This window comes from Impatiens glandulifera, chromosome 5 (assembly GCF_907164915.1).
Source record: "Impatiens glandulifera chromosome 5, dImpGla2.1, whole genome shotgun sequence".
NCBI classification, from domain to species: domain Eukaryota; kingdom Viridiplantae; phylum Streptophyta; class Magnoliopsida; order Ericales; family Balsaminaceae; genus Impatiens; species Impatiens glandulifera.
The window spans coordinates 8,446,000-8,471,166 of record NC_061866.1 but is presented as its reverse complement, the minus strand read 5'-3'; the positions used below and the strand labels follow the sequence as shown (position 1 = coordinate 8,471,166).

Genomic DNA, 25,167 nt, shown 5'->3' with positions numbered 1-25,167 from the left:
AATGTATGTGGCAAATAAGAAGACGGCGAAGGAAGTGTGGGACTGTCTCAAGATGAGGTTCGTCGGCACAGACCGTGTGAAGAATGCACGATTGTAGACATTAAAGAGTGAATTTGACAAAATGCATATGAACGATAGTGAGTCGCTCGATCAATATGTTGGTCGACTCACATCCATATCGGTCAGGTGCTCGAGCCTTGGAAAAACACTAAATGATGTTGCGATAGTAAAGAAGCTCTTTGACACCGTGCCAGAAAAGTTTATCAGTGTGGTAGCCGGCATCAAGCAGTTTTACAACCTCGAGATGTTAACATTCGAGTAAGCTGTTGGAAGGCTGAAGGCCTTCGAGGAGCGCACGCGCAAGAAAATCATAAGCTCTGGAGAAAACAAATGAAAAGTGCTACTCACTTAGGAGGAGTGGAAGGCACGATTAAAAAAGGACGAGGAAGACTCGTTGAACTAGTGAAAATATGATTCCACAGATAGTAGGACTCGTGGTCAAGGAGGTAGAACCCAAGGTAAAGGCCAAGGGAGAGGAGAGTTGCATTTAGTGTTTTAATTGCAACAAGATGGGACATTACTCAACACAATGTCGAGCAAAGAAGAATGAGGTAGCACACCTTACCCATGCAGACAACGTCGAACTAGTATTACTTATAGAAATCTCGGAGGAGATTCCGTCAATCAATGTTGCCATGCTGAATGAAACAGAGCTAACTCTAGGAATTCTAGAAGCTAAGAACGACGAGACATCAAGATATGCTTGGTTCTTGGACAACGGTGCTAGAAATCACATGACTGACGATAAAGAGAAGTTATTTGAATTAGATGAGGCAGTCACTGGAAATGTGAAGTTCGAAAATAGTTCTACGGTACAAGTTTGTGGAAAAAATTCTATCATGTTCGAATGCAAAAATGGCGACCAGTGGCTTCTCGAGGGAGTTTTTTCATTCCTTCTTTAAAAAGTAATCTAGTGAGTCTCGGGCAACTTACCGAGACACGTCACAGGGTGCTGATGGACGGAGAAGATTTTGAAGTCTTCACTAAGAACCCTTCATGCCTTATCATGAAAGTGAAACAAACTCATAATCGACTATACCAAATTTTCTTGAAATTAGAAAAATTGGTTTGTCTTTTAGCTAATCTTGAAGATCCAAAGGGTGTCAAACTTTACAAGAAGCAAATAATGGGGGAGTTCGAGATGAGTGATCTCAGATTGCTTTCATACTACCTTGGAATCGAGGTAGATCAGTTCGAAGAAGGTATCTCGATCAAGCAGACAACAAATGTCAAAAAGGTGTTGAACCAATTTGGAATGCTTGATTGTAACTCAACAAAGGCACCAATGGAGCATAGGGCTCAACTATATAAGGATCCCGAAGGACAACCAATTAATGCAATTGAATATCGAAGAGTCATTATTAGTTGTTTGTGATATCTCCTTCATACAAGGCCAGATCTTTATTATAATGTTGGTGTTGTCAGTAGATTTATGGAGAGGCCAACTAAGATACATCACAAGGCAGTGAAGCAGGTGCTTCGATACCTTCAAGGCACTATACACTTAGGTCTAATGTTTCGAAATGGTGTGGTGGAGAGGCGTAATCGAACAGTGATGGTCATGGCTAGGTCGTTGCTCAAAAGCATGGAAGTCCTGAGTAAATATTGGGGAGAGGCAGTTCGTCATGTAGTCTATCTTCTCAATCGGGTTCCAATCAAAGGTGTTCAAGACAAAACCCCATTTGAGATGTGGACTGGAATGAAGCCGCACCTAGCGCACCTTCGTGTGTTTGGGTGTACAGCGCACACCAAGGTGACCATTCCCCGTCTGAAAAAGTTAGACGATAATTTTGGTGTCGAAGAAGGAAGTAAGGCACACAAGTTGCTCGAACTACAAAATGGCAAGATCCATGTGAGTTGTGATGTTGTGTTCGAAGAAGGTTGATCGGTGTTCTTGATCTCGAACCACGTCAGGACTAAGGAGGAGAATGTTGGGCAATAATGAGAAAAACAAAATATTTGCAATAATGAAGAAAATAGAATATTTTCAATAAATCTCATTAAATTAGAAAATTAAGAGTTTTTTTTATTTTGGTATAAATAACATGTATGTTGCTCTCATTAGAGAAGAAGAAAAATAAGAGAGATATAACAATTCTTGTAATTTCTTTTAAGATTTTAAAAATTTTATAGAAAATTTCTATAAGTCTTGTGAATGATTCTCGTCCTGGGCCAACAGGCTCAACGCATTTCGGAGAGAACCAGCTAGCTCTGGGTTTAACAACATCAACAACTCATATTGAGTAGCAAATGGTTCGAACCGAATGAGTACATCACTTACTCTTTCAGCTGCCTCCTCCCTTGGTCTCTTGTTACTTTGTACCTGTTTTCACAAGCTCAATCGCTGCTGGACAAGGGCTTGCAAATCAACTTGGTGTTGCTCCCAAAATTGAGGATCTTCTGTTGCCAAAAATGCCTTTAATGATTAATTTTAATTTCAATTTATATTATTATAATCAAACCTTATTTAATTAAGTTAAATCATTAGTATTTGGTTTTCTTTTAACTAATTAATTTGGTAAAATAAAATAAAGGAGAGTAAAAATAAATGAGATGGGTCCTAAAGTGAATATGACAAATTAGACTATCCAACAAGAAGATGGATGTGGATATTCTTGGAGAGCATCAAAGGCAGCATTTGTCGTGTCATTTAAATAGCTGCACAGAATATATATAATTGCATCTATTTCTCAACTACAATTCATATATATATATATATATATATATATATTTTATACATAATAATAAATACCCTTTGCTCATTTTTTTTTTTAACTTCCATCTTCTCACTCCTATTATTTGCTTCCCACAATACTGACATATCATCAACAACTAACTGAGCAGGCAAACTATTCCAATTACCAATCAAAACAATCTTAAAAAAAAAATCACAAAAATGGATAACATTGATCTTTCTCTATAACTCTGACATACCCACATTATAATAAAAGTGAATCAAGACCTGAAACTGCAAACCAAACCATAAAATTGACCCACCACCAGCTATATATATATTTTAAGGGTCATTTCACAGAGGACCTAGAGTAACTTTGTCCCACAGATGTTGATTTTCCCTGAAAAAAGTTAAATGTAAAAAAATTTAAACTTCTATCCAATTATGACCAAAAGGTTTGTAAATTATAATATCATATAATTCACCTTAGACTTCCTTGCATTTGATCCCATCCCATGTTCATCTGAACCTTTACTAAATTTCTGTTTCTGTGCATTCATTATACGAACAAAATTAACTTAACCCATAAATAAATTTGAGCGATTAAACGTATAAAACATGCCTGAGAAAGATCGTGGCTTGGAGGGGAGCTAGCTGTGTCATCAATAGATTGATTTTGTTTCTTCTTCATCTTCATCTTCTTCCCTTTCTTGGACTCTTTCTCAGGTTTTGTGCGGTATTCATGATCTTGTTCATCTTCATTGAGATGTGGAGGGCCTGAAGAAGCGTCGGAAATCATCGACAAATCAACATTTTCTTCTTCTTCTTCTTCTTCTTCTTCTTGGCGGGTTGTTCTACTTCTTTGCGGGTATTGATAAGAAGAAATTGAGGATTGGTTTAAGTACATTGTCCAGCCCGATTCACTACTGTTGTGTTCGGAGCTTGACATTTTTAATGAAGATTTTGAGACATATGAAATGGTTTGGCGGGGAGAATTGAGAATTGAGAATTGAGAAAGAAAGAAAGAAATTGTGATGGAGACTTATAATAATCTGGTTTAATTTGTTTCTCTTGTATGAATGTGAAGGAGTCATGTATAGTGTTATTATATAGTAAAATAAAAGAGGGAGGGATATTGAAAATCCTGAGACTATTTTTGGACTTTACTATATAATAGAGGTGTTTTGGTTTCATTATTTATTGCGAAACATATATAATGCTATCATTTCATTTCATTCAATGGAAATTATTAATAATTGCCAGTTGGCTTGGATTTGTGTGTATTTTATTAAAATATTAAACTTCATGCCCGTGTCCCTTACGAATGATTGGAATATTTTACATTTTTATATTTTTATTCAAATCTAAGATGAAGTGAATATATAAGAAATTACTGGGCAATAATATTTCTAATATGAATGCAAATTTAATTTTGTAATCCAAGTTATTTGTGTTTAATCTCAAAAAAATCATTATATTTTAAAAATATTTGTAAAGTACTTATGTTTTCAAATATAACATAGTTTTTAATAATATACAATGTTATTTAAAAATATTTATTATGATATTTGAATTGAAATCAGTCTTATATTTGGCTTCAAGTTGGATTTTAGATGTTGGGTTATTTGAAAATATTTTTGGGATTTTGTTGAAAACACATGAGAAAATAGATTATTTAGTTTTAATTGGTTAAATTATTATAATAATATATTTTTATATTTAAAATTAAATTTTAGAAAAATAAAATAGAGATATTTTAATATTTGGGTTGATAAATTAAATAAGGGTTTTAACTACCGATTTTTTTTAAAAATTTAGTCAAAACTCTAAATCTGCTTAAATTCGATAGTTAAATTAGTTACATTAATATTGTATTTATTTATTTATAAATGTTAAAAAAAATATGATTAACGGCGTTTGAAATCGTTAATACAAAATCTCGTTTTGGTATAACTTTAACAATAATGAGTCCCAAATTGTGACGTTTGAAAGAAGAAGTCCGAAATCTAAATTGACCCATATAAGGAGCCTCAATTTGACAAATTTTTATCTTAATTAATTTATCACATTTGAAAATAAAATAAAAATTCTCTATTTTTCAATTTTTCAAATTATACTCATAAAATACACCGTTTTTAAAAAATTCAAATCGTATTTGATATTTTTAAACGCGTATATCTCGAAAAAAAATACTTAATTTAAAACACGTACCAAATTGGTAAACCGTATTCAGTTATGTCGTTATGAAGTTTTATAGAAAATAAATACTAAATATATCTCTCTTCAAACTTTTTCAAATCTTTCATCATATTGCACATTTTTTAGTTACCCAAACTAAATTCGACAAATTAAAATGCGTAAAACTCAAAAAAAAAATACCCAATTTTAAAAAATATGTCAAAAACGTTTCTAAATATTATTTTATTTATACACCTGATAAATTAATTTAAAAAACGAAATAATAAAAAACAAATATTTTGTCAATTTAAAAAAATCTTGAATAGTTTCAAATTTGATAATTCGAATCTCATTTAACACAAATAAAATGAAAATAAATTTGAACCTCAATTGGATCAAATATTAATCAAGTGTCAGAAGATATCGATGAATCTCAGGAATTAGGGACGAAAGCTATAAAAATGACTGGATAAGACTCCAAGTACCGTTGCATTACCTTTAGTGACGGTCCTCAAAACAATTGATCCACAATCATATAAACTATGAGAGATTGTTTTCTTTGGTTTTATAAAACTCAAATTAAATCAATTTTTTAATCAATCATTTCTCACTAATCACATTACTTATTTCATAAATTAAAATACTAAAATACCCTCTAATTTAAATTATTATTTTATATTTTATTTATATATATCCATACCTTTTAAGTCTTTTTACCGAAAATAATTATTATTTTCTCAAAATCATCACTCATCATTTAATTTTTCTTTCTCTTAATTTTTTAAAAAAAAATCATATCACCTAACATTTTGAAAGATGGAAAATCCAAGGTAAAACCTCAATCTCAAAAATTGGATTTAAAATTATTCCCCTAATGTATAATATTAATTTAATGTTTTATGTTACTATTTTATTAACTTGTGGTAATATCTGCGAGCTAGTTTTGTTGTTGCGAGTTTTACGTTTTCCCATGTACTAGGAGCTTTATATCTTTTTGAATTATTTTTATCAAACATTCACGTGTCATGTCTCAATTATTAACTTACTTAATTTATTTATTAAAATATTATTACTTTAATTTTAAATACGTAAAAAATAATATAATTAATCAACCAATTAAAAATTCAAATAACTTATTTTTTCATAAAACTATAATTTTTTTTTCTTAAATCCTAAATAATCATATATCATCAAACAAGCTCTAATGTGAGCATGCAAAGAAACAAAGACAGTTCCAAGCCAATTGAATAGTAGTGGTAGCATACCACCGTACGTTTTACTGTACAATCACCCATCATAATCATAATGAAATATCAATTACAACTTATACATCAATTAATATATTTTAAAAATTAAAATAATATAGATTTTTTTTTTTTAAAGTAAGACTGATAAACTATAAATATCTTAACTAATACTAGAGTATTTATATAATCTATTTTCCTCATGAATAACTATACCCGAAATTCGTTACAATATTGTTAAACCCTGATAATCCAAATGGACATGAATATTATTGGTAATTGATCGTGATGCATGATGAGTAGGGACAGGATTGCAACTGTGTATGCATGTGATCGATCCTACATTAATAGATCTAACTATAGTTAGTTTTGCATTTATTTATTGAGATTGTCGATGTTTCTTCTTGTTCCTGCTAGATGTTTCAATGATCATATGTTCTATGTTAGAGTATTTGTTTTTCGTTTTACGTTTGGTAGCATGTTGTTTCATTTGAGCTACGCAGCCATTGACATTAGATATATATTGTTTGAATCATGAAAATGACAGAACCAGATGGCTTTGGTCCTAATTCCACTGTCTTTTACCTTATGTAGTGTTCCATCATATATATATATATATATAATCAATAATTTTTGCATATAAATTAGTATTTTATTTGTGGTGGTGGAACTTATTTGGACTTCACTTTTTAGAAGTATGATTAGATTAGGGTCATACATATTCACCCTTGATTTGACTTTTATAAGATATTTAATTTTTAATGTATATGGAGTTGTTTGTTTGGATTCTTTGGATTAAACCAATATTTATAATTCATCAATTCTATTAAATCATATAAATAATAAATTACATAACTCATTTATGTGAGAGTAAATAGATCGGGTTATTTGTGAGTGAACACGTCCTTGAAATTTGAATCGACTAATTGAAAAAATATAGATAAAAATGATATAATAAGTTTTGAACTTGAAACCTACCGCAACATTATTGTTAAGATTTGTATCTCCAAAATCTGACCTACTTGAAACAATCTGTAAAAACGAAAGAAAGAAGAACACAATAAGACACAGATTTATAGTGGTTCACTCAAATTGAGTTACGTCCACTTCAGTCGCCACCAGATTTCACTATATATGAAGAAGAAGAATGAATGAATACAAAGTTTTTGTCTCACATTTTATCTCTCTAGAATTCTGCATTCACTATGTAAACTCTTAATAATCACATATTTATAGGGTAACATTCAAGTAATAAATCTAAATAACTCTTGGTCAGGCCCAAGCCCAAAACCAAATACAAACTCAATAAACTCTAATTAACAATGTAGAGTTTATTATAATTGTAGACTTCATAACTCAATAATCTCTCACATGGAAACTAACTTAACGAAGAAGACTGTTGGGTTGAGATTTTAATTGATTTAAAATAAATTAACAATTTTGATTTGATGATTGATGAAATAATTTTTGATAATAAATGGATAAAACTAAGTTCAATAATTGTTAGTCATATCAAATATATAAATATATATTTAGATATCAACATCTTAAGTGGTGTAGTGGTAAGCATGCCCACATGTTATACAGAATTAATAATTATTAGATGGGGCGTCTAAGCAGATGGACGGCCAAGATGATCAGATGGGGGGATCTAAGAAGATGGACGGCCAAGATGAGGTGTCTAAGCAGATGGACGGCTAAGATGATTAGATGAACATCTGAAGGCAGATGCTCTTCCAGCCAGCTAGCAGTAGAGTCTTCTAAACAGCTGACAGCAGAGCTCAACAAATGAATAACCACCACATATTCCATAATCAAAGTCAACGCGTAGTTAGACCGATTTTATGAAAAAGTCTAATCAGATGAACGGTCGAGATGGGGCCAGCTGGCAGTAGAGTCTTCCAGGCAGCTGACAGCAGAGCTCAACAAATGAATAACCTCCATGTATGCCATAATTCAAATTATCTGTACTGCATTGTACTAGCACGATCTCAAGAATCTTTTTCTGATGTACTACCCAGTACCTCATGGATAGTACATCCAACGGAAAGATGACATGTGTCCAAAAGAAGGATTTGACCATTGAAGATTTTTAAGAATAAATTGCTGCCTAAGACAACGGACAAATTGCTGGCTGAAAAATACAAGAAAGAGAGAGCTGCTTCATTTTTCATAAAAGAAAGTTCCTGAAATCAAACATCTCACTTATCATCTAGCTGTGAATACATTGTATTACATACTGTCTTTTCTGTGAGAAAACTTCAGTACTGTAAGTTGAACAAAGGTTGTTTTGTTCAATAGAGAGTTAGCTAGATTAGTGAATTGTATTTGATTCAAAGAAGTATAGTGAATCCTTCCGGTGGTTGGAAGAAGGGGTGACGTAGGAGAGTTTGCTCCGAACATCCATAAACAACTTCTTGTGTTCTTTACTTTCTGTCATTCATCTTTCATTGGTTCAAAGCTTCAAATCCGACGAACATTTTCACACTTGAATTTGTTTCAAAAGTTCGAAGGATTTGCGAAGAATAGAAAGAGATATTAATCCCTAACAAGATTCTATCAAACCGTTTATCCGAAGTCGTCATCAATAGCTAGACCCCCGTCTCTATTGGTGCCGTTGATCCTATCAAAGACCAACTGAAGTTGCACACAACTTCAGTTTCTCATTTGTCACAGCTTTTGTCAGCATATCAGCTGGATTCTCACTCCCAAGAATCTTCTCAAGAGTTAATACTCCATCTTTTAAAGTTGACCTGATGAAATGATAACGAACATGTATATGCTTTGTCCTTCCATGATAAATTGGATTCCTTTCCAAAGTAATGGCACTCTGACTGTTGCATCGCAACACACTTCTCTCATAGTCTTGACCCAATTCTCGCAAAAAGGGTTGTAACCACATCATCTCCTTAGTAGCCTCTATCACAGCAACATACTCTGCCTCACAACTGGAAAGAGCAACAATCTTCTACAATTTTGAAACTCAACTAATTGTAATACCTCCTAGAGTATAAATGTACCATGTTGTGCTCTTCCTACTATCAACATCACCACCATTGTCAGAATCAACATATTCTTCCAAACTCATATTAGACTTTCGAAAACACAAAGCGAGACTCGTACTTCCTCTTAAGTATCGTAGTATCCACTTTACTACTTCTCAATGTTGTCTACCCGGGTTTCTCATGAATCTGTTAACAACTCCCATTGCATGTGTTATGTCTGGTCTTATACAAATCATCGCATACATAATACAACCAATGATAAAGGCATACAGAACAGTGCCCATGTAATTTTTCTCCTCCTCTGTTGAAGGCGACTAATCTTTAGATAGTTTTAAATGACTAGCTAAGGGGGTAGTAATTGGTTTTGCATCATACAAGTTGAACCTGCTAATAACTTTCTTCACATATTCTTCTTGTGAAAGCTTGAGAACTTCTTCATCCTTAAAAATTCTCATCCCAATGATTTATTTAGTAGCACCCAAATCTTTCATTGTAAACTTTTCAGACAACTCTTTCTTGGGCTTGTTAATCTTATACAAGCTTGCTTCCGTAATCAACATGTCATTAACGTAGAGGAGTAGAATAATGTACGATTTATCAAACCTCTTGATATTGTAGAAATGATCAGCTTCATACCTTAGAAAATTGTTACTTTTCATGAAGCTATCGAACTTCTTATACCATTATCTTGGAGCCTGTTTCAAACTATACAGACTCTTCTGAAGCTTACACACAAGCTTATATTTTCCTTTGATTTCAAATCCTTCTTGTTGTTGCATGTAAATCTCTTCATCTAAATCATAATGAAGAAAAGCAGTTTTGACATTCATTTATTGAAGATGAAGGTCTCATTTCACAACCAAACTCAAAATAGTTTTGATTGTCATCAATTTAACTACTAGAGAGAAGATCTCATTGTAGTCAATACCTTATTTCTATTGAAATTCTTTCACAACCAACCTTGTCTTGTACCTCAAGGTTTTATCATGTTCTTCTTTAATTCTGAAGATCCATTTATTGTGAAGTGCTTTCTTTCCTTTTGGTAGCTGAGTGAGCTCCCAAGTCTAATTCAACGTTAAAGAATCCATCTCATCTTTCAGCGCAGACTCCCACTTAACAGATTCATCAGATTGTATTGCTTCCTCATAGCATTCAAGTTTACCTTTATCTATCAACAAGATATAGTTCAGAGATGAAGGCTACCTCTCGATAGGTTTTGATTCTTTGACGATCTTCTCAACTGTATAAGCGGTGTTTGCTGATTTGCCTATAGGGCCACATTCTCAATGATTTCATCTTCAACAACACATTGGTATTTTTCGACAGTTGATATATATATTTAGCTGCAAATTCTCTTAAATCGACCATACCAGTCTCTTTCAACTTGGAATCACCATCTGATATCTTCCCAACACAATCTTTATAAAGAACCTATTCATTAAACATAACATTTCTGCTATGAATGATCTTCTGATTTTGATTATCCCAAAAACGATAACCAAACTCGATATCACCATAATCAATAAAAAAAATATTTATTAGACTTTGGATCAAGCTTGCTCCTATCACATTCATTAATATGAACATATGATAAACAACTAAATACTTTCAAATAAGAAAGGTTTATCTTTTTATTGCTCCAGACTTCTTCAGGAATTCTGATTTCAATAGGAACAGAGGGTCCCCTATTTATCAAGTATGTAGTAACATTGATAGCTTCTGCCTAGAAGTTTTTAGGCAGCCCTGCAGTTCGTTCAATATTCAATTCATCTGTTCAGCTACTCCATTTTCTTGAGGCGTTTAGGGAACAATCTTCACCATACTGATCCCATTTACATCAAAATATTCTTTGAAATTTGAACTGATGTACTTGTCTCCGTTGTCGGATCTCAAGCATTTAACCTTCTGATTTGTTTCATTTTCAACCAAAGCCTTCCATTTTTGAAAACCACAAATACATCAGATTTGTTCTTCGTGAAATATACTCATACCTTTCTCGTCAAATCATCTATAAACGTCACGTAGTAGTGTGATCCGCTAATAGAATAAATAGGTGTAGGTCCCCACACATTAGTGTGTACCAACTCTAGCATTTCTTTCTTGAGCTCCTTCCCAATCTTCAAGAAACTCACCCGTTTCTGTTTTCCAAGGATGTAGTTTTCACATAACTGATGTTCAACAGACTTCAGTTCTAGAATCTGTCCATTCTTCAAAAGAATTGTCATCCATTTTTCGCTCATATAGCCTAACCTGCAATGCCATAACTTACTGTTATTCGAGTCATCAACTACAGTAGCAAATGTTTCTCTACAAGTTAAAATTGTGTATAATGTTCCAATTTTGTGATCTCGAGCAATAACTATTTCTCCTTTAGTCACCTTCCACGTACCATTTCCACAACTGAAATTATGACATTCTTCATCAAGTTGTGTAACAAAAATCAGACTGCGCATTAAACCTAGAATGTGTCTCACCTTATTAATCTTTCAAACAGAACCATTTTCCATCTTCAATTTGATTTCCCCCATGCCAACAATATTCAGTGACTCACCATTTACGAGATAAATTTTCTCACAGTTTTCAGCCACATAATTCTCAGTCCAAGTGTGGGAGAACATTTGACTACTAAATTGCGGTAAGTAAGGTCACTTGAAGAGGAATTGCTAAGCACCGAATAAAAACGGTGATGATAAAAATGATACAACCAACGCAGTTATAGAAACTGTCACTAATGTATTGCTTCTGTTAATTGATAACCCGATAGATTCATTGGTTTTGGACTCTGTAGCATCTTTCACAGCACTTCTCACAAAGAATTAATGAAAAATTATGTGGATGGAACCTATGAGAAAGTTTATCTCGAAAATGGTGAGTCACTAGATATTGTTGACACGGGGACATCAAATTGAAGATGACAAACAGTTATGTTTGGAAGATTAATAAGGTAAGACACATTCTAATTTTACATAATCTGATTTCTGTTACACAACTTGATGACGATTGTCACAATTTTAGTTGTATAAATAGTGCGTGAAATGTGACTAAAGGAGTAATAGTTGTTTCTCAAGGTCACAAAACTGGAATGTTATACACAACATCAACATGTAGAGACACAGTTGTTGATGTTGTTGATGACTTGAAGAATAGTGAATTATAGCATTGCAGGTAAGGCCATATGAGCGAAGAATGGATGAAAAATATTTTGTAGAATTGTTAGATTCCATAAATGAAGTCTGTTGAGAATTAGTTATGTGAAAATTGCATTCTTAAAAAAACAAAAACGTGTGAGTTTCTTAAATATTAGGAAGGAGCTCAAGAAAGAAAGGCTAGAGTTTGTACATATTGATGTTTGGGGATCTGCACTCGTTTCTTCTATCGGAGGATCACACTACTACGTGATGTTTCTAGACGATTCGAAAAGAAAGGTATGTATTTATTTTATGAAGCAAAAGTCTGAAGTATTTGTTGCTTTCAAGAAATTAAAGACTTTGGTTGAGAATGAAACAAATTAGAAGGTTAAGTATTTAAGATCTAACAATGGAGGCGAGTATATCAGTTCAGATTTTAGAGAATATTGTGCTATAAATGGGATCAGTATGGTATTCCATGAACGCCTTAAGAGAATGTATTAGATGAACTAATGAATCGAACATTAAACGAACGTGCTAGACACATGATATTGCATGTCGGTCTGCATGTAGAGACACAGTTATTGATGTTGTTGATGACTTGAAGAATAGTGAATTATAGCATTGCAGGTAAGGCCAAATGAGTGAAGAATGGATGAAAAATATTTTGTAGAATTGTTAGATTCCATAAATGAAGTCTGTTGAGAATTAGTTATGTGAAAATTGCATTCTTAAAAAAACAAAAACGTGTGAGTTTCTTAAATATTGGGAAGGAGCTCAAGAAAAAAAGGCTAGAGTTGGTACATATTGATGTTTGGGGACATGCAGTCGTTTCTTCTATCGGAGGATCACACTACTACGTGATGTTTCTAGACGATTCGAAAAGAAAGGTATGTATTTATTTTATGAAGCAAAAGTCTGAAGTATTTGTTGCTTTCAAGAAATGAAAGACTTTGGTTGAGAATGAAACAAATCAGAAGGTTAAGTATTTAAGATCTAACAACGGAGGCGAGTATATCAGTTCAGATTTTAGAGAATATTGTGTTATAAATGGGATCAGTATGGTGTTCCATGAACGCCTTAAGAGAATGTATTAGATGAACTAATGAATCGAACATTAAACGAACGTGCTAGACACATGATATTGCATGTCGGTCTTCCTAAAACCTTTTGGGCATAAACTATCAACACCCCTGCCTACTTGATTAACATATGACTCATTGTACATTTTTAATTTAGAATTCTAGAAAAAGCTTAAAGAAATAAAAGGTAAATTTGTCTTATTTGAAAGTATTTTCTTATTTATCATGTGTGCATATTAATGAATGTGATACAACAAAACTTGATCCAAATTCTAATAAGTTTTTTTATTGGTCGAGTTTCGTTATCGTTTTTGGGATATTCAAAATCGAAAGATCATTCGTAGAAGGAACGTCATTTTCAATGAACATGTTCATTACAAAATTTGTGTTGGGAAGACACCAGATGGTGATTCCAACTAAATATATACCGACTGTCGAAGAAGATCAATGTGTTATTGAAGAAGATATCGTTGAGAACGTAGCTTAGAGGTAAATTAGTAAACATTGGTTATACAATTGAGAAGATCGTGAAGAATTCGAAAATTAGTCAAGCAATGGTCCCCATCTCTAAACTACATCTTGTTGACAAGTAGAGGCGAACCTGAATACAATGAGGAAGCAATACAATTAGATGAATCAGTTAAGTGGGAGTATGTGATGAAATGTGAGATGGAATCTTTAACGTTGAATCAGACTTGGCACCTCATCGAACTACCAAGGGGAAAAAAAAAAGTTCACAATAAATGGATCTTCAAGATTAAAGAAGAACATGATAAAAGAATGAGGTATAAGGCAAGGTTGGTTGTGAAAAGATTTCAATAGAAATAAGGTATTGACTACAACAAGATTTTCTCTCTAGTGGTCAAATAGACGTCAATCAGAACTACTTTGATTATTCAAATTATATAAACTATCTAAATAAAAATACATTTTTAATTTAATTTTTTTAAATTTCAATTAACCTAAATATATTTTTTTACATATTTATGCATCGTTTAGTTAACAAGAATTTTTTAATATTTTACATTTCTTTTAGATTGAAATTTTAAACAAACAAAATAATTGTAACATTAAAAATTTTAATACTATTTTTTTATAATTAAACATACTGAACATTAAATAATAAAATAAATTAAGTAATTAAATTTTCTTAAATCAAGAGGCGAGCATTTGAAGGACTAATATGAACTGAATCCGAATTATAAAATTTTATTTAAATATTTTTTAGTTTGGATTGTCCAAACCATATTCAATCTAATCCATATTCGATCCGTACTAATTAGTAAAATGGTTTGAATTACGGATTTGATAAATTTAGTTTGGATTTAATACGGATCGGACAAAACGTATTGATTTTACCTGTTTGCTCAACCCTAGGTATTGTATTTTATTCAGTACAACATTTTATTAGTCGAGTCAAATTTGTTGTCTCGAACTTTTGTAATCCAAATAATACTCTTTTTGGTGGGTCACATTAGAATACTGCTTATACATTCAAATCGTATTGGTGATCATTCATCGAGTTCGTGTTAATTCTTTTTTGCAGCAAATGAAATGGTGTTATAGGATCTCGGGTTATTTTTTATTTTTCTAATAATGAGTTTTTTATTTGTCTTTCCATCTAGACTCCCTTTTATCTAGAGGCCCTTTTAAAAGTATCCTTCAAAATTTTATAAGATTTTCTCTCTAATTTGACCATATTTATAAATGGTTAGTTAGCATTTGGTATAACTTTTCCGGCGTTGCTTACCAACCCTCGGACAAAGACAAACTTCACTACCGCTCAGAATTTTAGGTAGAAATTCTTCTGACGCCGCCTAATTATTTGTTTGACTTACTCTCATTCATCACTCATCGTTATTAAACTTACATGAGTTCGTCTTTGGAGTCATCTTGAAAAAATTACATAATTGTTAGATAGTTTACTTTTTCAACTTACTAGTAAATCTATCGAACGAAAGGAACTTAACTTACAGCAACTGAGTTTTATGTTTAATTATTTTTGTTATCTTATCTAAAAAAAATTGTTTTTTATTGAAATATTTAACTTAAATATATATTTTATATATGATATTATAAGCACTAAAAATCTACCTACCCAATTTATAAAACAAAATAATTATTTTGATTTACTTTTGAATAAATAAAATCAAAATAATTAACTACAAGACCAAAACTTAATTAAAACAATTAATTAAATTAATTAGTGTGATAATTAAAATCTAATTAATTAAGGAAAATGGTCAAAACACAAAATAAAATTATTTGGGATAAATGGTATTCTCATTTTATCTCAAAATAATTTTAGAAAAATTAAGAGATTAAAATAAATAATTTAGGATGAAAAGAGGTATCTATTTCATCCCCAAAAATTATTTATTAAACCCTAAAATATATATAAAAATGAATTGGCAAAATATTTGTCATATTTATTTTTAATATTTATGGATTTTAAAAAGAAAAAAATTAAAGGCAAAATTGTGAAAAAAATCAATTTCAAACAAATCTTAAGGTTTTAAAATAAAAAATTAAAACTGCAATTGGGTGTAGCCAAAATTTAGAAGAATGGTTATAGCCAAGGCCGCGACCAATGGATGTTGGATTGTCATCCAACCCCAGAAGTAGTATGTGTCTCCCATTGCAGCAGAAGAAGACGCGTGTGCGAAGTAGCGAATCACCAAACGGTTGATCCCACGCCATCTCCTCCAACGTGGACGGAATTCCCGCGCCTTGATGGAACGTTGACGGAACGTTGACGGAACGCTCCATGTTTTCCAACAGCGCCCAAAACAATGTTGTTTTGTCTATGGTCGTCTTCTTCATCAAGGATCCCGGAGGGATAAGGACGGCATCCATCTTTGATTTTTCGAAGATGGAACTCCGCCGTTAGTCCACCATTTCAGCTTATTTGAAAGGTGAAATAATCACCCTACCACGGTGATCATTTCCCCTACATCTATAGGTTGTGATCATGCCTATTCCGGCAAGTTAATCCAAGAACAGCCAAAACGCTATTAATGGCTTTTTGGTTGATTCGATCTACTTGAAGCCTCCACCGACTTAAGAAGGGTATAAATATCCTCCCTCAACATTTCCGAAGCCAAGAATTCACTTCTCAAGCTTTCAAGCTGAAAAATACAGTAATCCACCATTGAAGCTTAAATCTTCAAGATTTTTTAAATTTTCACCACAAGCCTTAAAGCTCGGATCAAAACATCTAGAACACTTCCTTAAGGTCGAAGGAGTGTTTTCCAACACTTGGTAAGCTTCCAATCATCCTTTAACTCATACTTCCAATTTAAAATTGAAATTTTTATATTTTAATTTTCATAAGCTTGTATGTTGTCTGGTTCTTAAATTTGATGATTGAAAATTGATCTTATGATCAAATATGAGCTTTCTGTGAAAGTTATAACCGATCAATCGATTTTAAAAAGAAAAACTCAAATTTAAATTTAGAAAATCAAAAAATCGAGTTCCTATTCTTGAAAGCACCTCAAAAAACTTCCCAACATGTTTTAAATGATATTGGGCAACTGTTTGGATCATGTTTGATCCATCCCGATTATGTTTGATAAAAATCAAAATTTTCAAAATAATTGAAAATTTTAAGTTCTTGATTTGGTCCAAACAAACCGTCGGTGTTCTTGTTTTGATATCAATCAAGTATACGAAGTATAAAAAAACTAATGGCTACATCCTTACACTTCAAAAGAGCTTTAAAACCAAAAACCCGATTTTTTGCTACAAACTGTTTTGAACAAATTGATCATCACCCAGGTCGATTGATACATTAGGATGATGTTCTAAATGTTTTGGGGGGTTTGTAAAGTTACTCAAGCCCTTGGATCGAAGAATCCAAGCCTCCATCAAAAGTGCAAAAATTACAATTTTGATGTTCTTGAGGACCGCTAGGTTCGACTGAGGACCGAGAGGTCTAACCAAGAAATTTAACCTAAGACCGAGAGGTCCGGCTGAGGCTTTTTAGCTAGGACCGAGAGGTCTGACCGGTCTTCTTCATCGAGGACCGAGAGATCCAACCGATGTTCTTCAGCTAGAACCGAGAGGTTCAACCGAGGATTTTTACATCCAACCGAGAAGTTAGAACTAGGACCGAGAGTCTCGCACCCGGCCGAGAACTCCTGAACCCAAGACCGATGACTTCCACCTAGGATCAAGAGGTCCGACTGAGGATTTTTACATTCGACCGAGAAGTCAGACCTAGGACCGAGGAGTCTCGCACCCGGCCGAGAACTCCTTAACCCAAGACCGATGACTTTTACCTAGGACCGAGAGGTCCGACCAAAAATTCTGGCACTCGACCGAGAATTCTTGCCTAAGACCGAGAGTCCTTGGAACCTAGACCGAGGCTTTTCGGCTAGGACAAAGAGGTCCCATTGAGAATCCTAGGCCCCGACCGAGAGGATCCTAACCTAGGACTGATGGCTCTTAGACATCGGCCGATAAAACGAACCCAAGACCTAGGACACTAGACATAATGCCTATTTGGTTCCTATTTTCAAACTCCAAAATTATTTTTATAATTTTGGAACCTCAAACCATTTTCTAAAATTCTCGGAAAATTTAGTAAATGATTTCAAAATATTTTTGGGACATTTTCACAAAAAAAATATTTTGATAAAAGTTTGTTTAGGAATTATTTTTAACCTAATGTCTTTTAAATTGATTTTCTTCATGATATTTTAACAAATCTTTTAAAAATTATCAGGATTATTTAAAAATCTTTTAAAATAATATTTTATTTTTAAAAAAAATATTTTTAACACGCAAACCGATGTTAAAATTCTTGAACCTTAAGTTTGTCACGAAATCAAAAGTTTTTCGGGGTTATATATATATATATATATATTAATTTATAAAGTATTTATCATGTATAATACAATTTTAATTCTAATAAGAAGTTATATATTATTAAAAATAAAATATATTACTTAAATTTAAAATATTATTATGAAACATGTCAAAGTTTGAGTATTGATTATATTAAAATCACAAAATTATTCAATATAACTCGAGATAGTTAAATCTATATATTTATGTGTTGCTTTTAAGAAAATTAAATATATATATATATATATATATATATATATATATATATATATATATATATATATATATATATATATATATATATATATATTTGACTTTAAAGAAAACGTAGAACGTTTAGTAATCATTACCGATCAATGCGTTTAATTCATAATTATATTATTATAACAATTGGGAAGGTTTTATTGGGTAAACTAGTTGAGACAACTTGGGAACTCGTTGATCTTTATGAAGATCTCCGTGCTCGTTAAAATTTTTTATTTTTGTTTAATTATGGTGAACTATTTTGTGTTGTATTTTTTTAAATATTTTTTTAAACTTTAAGCTTAAACGATTATAATTTATATCATTTTGCATATAGACCATTTTCAAAAATAATCAAAATCGACTCAATTTATTCTCTAACTAATTATGTCACTTAATTCATTTATTGAGATATCTTATATTTAATTTTTTATTTTTAATTATATATTAAAATCACACAAAAATTATATTTTCTCAAAATCACACCACGTAAATACTTTTAAATAAAAATTCATAAATTATTTTCAAAAATCTTATACAGAACAAAGGTGGATTATACATATAAACAACGTGCATATTTTTATACACTTGAGTAACTAAAAAATACAGTATTGTTTGAAATGTAATAAATGTGGACAGCTTGTTGGTAAGCCCAAAACACCATGATGGCTATTTTGACTGAGCTTCTATTGAATTAGCTTGTTTAACATGCATATTTTTTCTTTTCTTTTTTATCTTTGGAAGAATATATACTTATAAATTTTATTTTTTTTACATTTTTTTAACTAATGACATGATAGAAGTCATTATCTTTTATATTCTCTCACGACAACGTATAACCCGTTTTTGTCAAAGTAATTAGGTCGTTAATTCAAAATTTAATCCGATTAAATTAAAAAATATATATAATAAAAAATGATATATATATATATATAAATGTGACTTATTCATTACAAGTTCAACCCTTTAATCAAATTTGTGTCTTTTATATAATTTTTTTATATTTTTTAAGCTTTTTTTTAATAAGACCTAAAATGTGTTTTATATTATATAAATAATACAGCATTTGATCATATCCATGTCATTTTTACATTAATTAATGTATTTTTAGTGATAAAGATTAAATAATAACATTTGATTTGGATCTTAGTCAAGTGTAAATAGATATAAGTAACTTATTGATCTACCATAATTGTTATAAGCATTTAGATCGGGATAATACATTTTTCACCATGATTTATGTCTTGCCCTAATTTTTTTCAATGTTGGATTGTGGCGAATTGGATTGGAATTCCATGTTTTGATTTTGCTATCAGTTTACTTAAACTACATATTTTTACAATTAAAATGAATTGTATTAAAAAATATCACATCAATTTTGGTATGACATAAAGAGAGAGAGATATATTTCATCAATTTTGAATAGACCATTACTAGCAAATGAATGATGCACTAAAAAAGTAATGCAGGTACATGCAATATAGATTAAATAATAGGTTAGGAACCCCCACAAAGTTTTGGCAGCATTCTTATTTTTTTCTAAGAAAATTCTAAAGTTGTATTCCTCCTATTTTTCCTTTGATATTCAAAGTCAGGTAAGATAAAAATAAAATAAAAAAATACTTCACACAATAAATTAAACTTTCATGTCTTCAACAATGAAGATGAAGTGGTTGATTGATGTGGGTTACATCCAAGTTCCAATCTATCATTAAATTCTACATATTACTTAATTTATTAAAAAGAATACAAGATTATTATTATTTTTTAAAAAAAATAAATTGTATTTTACTTTAACTTTTATAATATTCTAAAATGAGTAAGGATAAAGAGCGAAAATGTGTAGAGAATGATGTGTCGTCTTCTAAATAAATTGAAAATGTAATAATCAGACATTTTTTAAATTTTCAATCCAATTAAAATGTGACATATCAAGGTTCGGGTTCTGGGTAAGGTAACATATACAGTTACATATGAACCCACCTATATAGACCCACCTTTCAATGGCCCCAAATTTTAGTTATATAATAGATATTATTAATCATATTTTTTTCATATTAAATATATATATATATAATTTTTATCTCTTTATATCTCATTTTATATTATTACAATTTTAAAAAAATATATATATTAAAACTTTAGGGACTACAAAATTTAAATTTGCATTGTGCCCCCAATTCTCAAGATCGGCCTTAGACACACCATTCCCTACACTACACTACACATTTTTGTTGAGATTTTTTCTCCTCTCTATCCTTCCTTATTCTAAAATATTTAATAATAACAATTTGATTATTTTACCTAGATAATTTGAATATTCAATTTTTTACACTAAATAAAATTATTTTAAAATAACTAATTAGTAATTATTGACATAATTAACTAAAAAAATAGTTCAAATGAAAAGAATCGTGTTTAAGAACTAAATATCACGAATATAATTTTATTTTATTTTCAAATAAAATGCATTAATTTAAGCATGGGTGATAACTAGAAGAGCTGTGCTAGTTTCTTAAATAAATAAATAAATATATATATATATATATAAATATTAAAATAATCTCAAATCAAATTAGACATAAATTGAAGGTGGCCTGACAAATGTGGTACATTTGTTTATAGATGATCCATATGTGAGAATTAAGGTTTGTTAATTTCATTTTTTTTCTAATAAAATTAATTTTTGAAAAGTGTTTTATTTGAACTATTTGGATCAAATAGCAAAAGAATTAAGTAAAAGTATTTTCATTTTTTATATATAAATTGAGTTCCATGGAAGAAGAGGTAATTAATAATGAGAGAGTTGGATCCTTTTTCGGGTTCGGTTAGCTTGCGGGACTCAAATTTAAAAAATATTATTTTCATTTTTTTTTATTATGTCATTCAATTAATTAGTTAAAATTTAAAAATATTTTAATTAAATTATTATTTTATATTTACTCATTATATATTAATACATTTAAGTCTTTTTACAAAAAAAAAAATACATTTTTTTAAAAATTACCACAAATTATTATTTTTCAAATAAACACGTTATTTCAATAACACTATGTGAATCATGCCTAAGATATTAATTTGTATAACTATTATGTTATTTTAAATAATTTTATTTTATAAATAAATAAAAAAGTTATTTGAGTAAAATTGTATTATGGATGAGGTATTACTATAATGAAAAATAAATAAAAATACATATTTTTGCATTTTAATTAATAATTCAATTAAAGAGTGTGTATGATTATTAAATGATTGTTTATTTGAGATAAATCATATAAACATATAAACGAGGTTTTAGAACTTTTTTAAAATGAGGTCTTGAAGCTTTTTTTATGTGAATTTATTTGTATTTTTTAAACTTCTTATCTTCAATTAATACATTCAAATGGTCACTAATTTGAAATTTATCGTACATTACTTTTTAGAAAATTAATCATTTAAAAGAGATCATTCATAATAAAAAAAATTCAAATAACCCGGATCAAACAAGCTCCGGAGAGATAGAGGTAGGGTCTCTATCTGACTCAATACTCTCTTGTCCTAAAACTCTGATTCTCATGTGCACATGTCCTTTGATTGATTTGGCCTCTAAGGCTTGTTTGTTTTTATTGCTAATTAATTCTATATGAATTATGATAGATCTAGGGATATTCATGTATTTTATTAAAATTATTTTCTAAATAATAAATAACAATGAGATGGCATTTTCAGCCTATCAAATCATACAATTAGTAGAGTAATCATGGTTTAAATATTGACACTTTCTTTGGCTATTTCTCACTTCCCAAATAGAGAGACTTGATTGATATTTGGTTTTGTTTGTTTGGAATTTTAATTCGAAATATAAGTGTTGTTTCGGACTTGGGTTAAATTTATAATTTGAGTTATTTGAAAATAATGATTTGTGATAATTTTAAGGAGATATAGAATATTTTTATAAAAAGACTTAAAGAATATTAATATATAAAGATAAATTAAAATATGTTAATTTAAAATTATAAGTATTTTAGTATTTTGTTTAATGAATTAAGTAATATGATAAAAGAGATAGTGTGAAAATTAAAATATATTTTTTGAATTTGAGTTATATAAATAATCCAAACCGAATAAGACCAAGGGATTGTTCTGAGTTATTTGAATTATTTAAAAAGTAATGAGTGATACTATATAAGAGATAGTGTAAAAAGATAATATGTTATAATTATTTAAATATTTTTTCTCTTTTAATTTTATAAATCTCATCTCTCCTTTTATCCACCAGAGTATACTTTAATATCTTTTATCTCATTTTTCAATCTTATCTATTGAATAATCTTAAATTTAAAAACACTAGTTTGTAAACAAATTAAAAAAAATAAAGAATTTACCAAAAACCCAAATAAAACAAAAACAAAATCCAATATCAAACAAGCTCCAATTGTGTATTGTAGTGCTATAAGTTTAGCCATCAAATTACATTAGGAAGTCATCTATAATTAGTGTAGTAACAAGAGTAAGCATAATCTTTCAGACATTCACATTAAACATCACACATAAGAGGAAGGATTTAAGATATCTTGATTTCAAGAACTGCTCATTTTAACCAAACACTTTTTAAATAAGAAATGTACATGTATTATAAGAAGAAGAAAAATCATTATTAAACCTCATGTGTCACAACAATATTCGGACTTCTAAATAAATGGTAGTTGTCTCTTTCACACAAATCATTTTTAAGGGCCTTACTTTATGGAAATATATGAAGATTTCGCATCTCCTTGCTTCTCACCTTTCATATTCGGTACTCGATGACCTACTTCTAGACAAATACTTTGTACATTAATAGCAAGTTGGCATATGACTACAATGATCTTTTTAATTGCTCTCAATAAGAGGATTGTGATGGTTGATCTTCTCCAATGTACAATCCATTTCAATTTCGAGTGAAAGGTCATTATCCTAATATGTCTCTCCTAAGCTATATATATAATAGGTTTTCAAGTTGTTCGAGCTTCTTACTCATATCATCACAACCATCACTTATTAATGAATAAGATCTTATCCTGATAAATTCAAAAGAAAATCGTACTCTTCAATAATTGTCTTCCGCTGCTCATGACTAGCTAGCATCCCATATTATAAATTTGTCGTGAAACACTTTGTCAATCATGTCGCTTTCAATTTCAATTTTTTGGGTTCAATATGAACCCTATTATCTTTTGAAGAAATTTTATTTTATCGATAAAAGAAAATTTCATTATTTTGTGTCGTTGTAAACGGGGAGATTAAAAAAATTTTAAATTTGTAAATAGATAGTGATATAGATGGCCCTCTATTTCTCACTTGTCATGACAATGATGATATGCATCGCTAGATCTAGTACTAGAAACTGAATTTTATGTAGAGAAAGCACATGTTTATATGTGGTTCAAATTTCATTTATGCCTTGAGATTAATGGACCCCAAAACCTAACTATACGGAAAGGCTTCAAATATAACAAATCATGGGGGGACAGTAACAAGTACATGGCCTTCTTAATTAGACTATTTTTTTTTAAAATGATTTAACATATTCAAACTTTATTTATTATATTTTTATAATTATGTAATTTTATTCCTTATAACTATTCAAGTCTTTTTATAAAATTAAAAACCTTAATTTGTAATTTATACCAACACGATTATTAAAATAATTAACCGATATTTCAATAACCCAACCGAACAAAACTTAGTTAGCTCAAATTTCTCGATAATTGCATATCCAACTTTAATAATATATGTTTAGAAAAAAAAATCAATATTATATTATTATTATTATATATTTATATATATATGACCCGTCCACTCTAATCAAAATTATTTGATTGTCCTTATCTCCATCTCATCTCCTCTCCATCAAAGTATATCTTGGACATATATTGGATCCCAATCCATTGTTCGGAATGGATTCTATGAAGAATAACCCTAAAGAGAGTTATTTTGTATGTTTAATTTATTTTATTTTTGTTCTATTTTTTTTGTTTCACCTTTAATGTATCGAACTTGTTACAATGTAATTTGGTATTTAATTTTATATCCTTATACTGGGGTTTGCTCTATATACCAATTGTAGACTTATGAAATTTTTGTATTTTCAACATGGATATATTTGTGGATGGAGGGTTATATTAAAAATAATTTGACATTTTGCTTGATGTAAAAATAAATATTTTTAGTATTTAATATTATAAAATGTTATAATACTGATTTAATTAATAATATTAATGATAGAGATTGGTAAACAAAAATTATAGTTGTTATGGTGATTTATTTGAAAATAATATACAACAAACAATCTCTTATTAATTAGCTAACTAAACCTCTTTTATACCACTTGGCTTAATTTAACTGCTATAGTTGTGATATATCTTTTAACAATCTGATAATAAATTTACATTTAGTATAGATTGTAACAAGTTCTGTGATTGATTTTGGGATCACAATTTAAATACAAACATGTTTTTATCAAATAATTATGTGTTTAGTTTTGTTGTGAGAATGATCTAATTGAAAATTTCACAGAAATTTTAAGGTAAAAAAAGAAGAAAAAAAGATTATGTTAGCTTTACTCAGATAATAAAACTTTGAATATTAACGATAAAAACAGATCCTTGTCCAAACAGAGCTTAAGCTTAACATGCACAATTTCTCTTTATGTGGTAGTCTAAAACACTCTTTTCATAT

At 30.1% G+C, this 25,167-nt stretch overlaps 1 protein-coding gene across 1 annotated transcript; it reads right to left on the bottom strand.

The window, feature by feature from the left end:
* Window positions 1–2,680: 2,680 nt before the first annotated feature.
* Window positions 2,681–3,841, bottom strand: LOC124940568 (protein SOB FIVE-LIKE 5-like). Its single transcript, XM_047481093.1, has 3 exons — window positions 3,357–3,841; window positions 3,220–3,282; window positions 2,681–3,134 (listed from the first exon to the last, which is right to left on the bottom strand). Exons 1-3 carry the CDS (start codon window positions 3,681–3,683, stop codon window positions 3,084–3,086), a joined length of 441 nt encoding a protein of 146 aa, XP_047337049.1. The 5' UTR covers window positions 3,684–3,841; the 3' UTR covers window positions 2,681–3,083.
* Window positions 3,842–25,167: the final 21,326 nt, after the last annotated feature.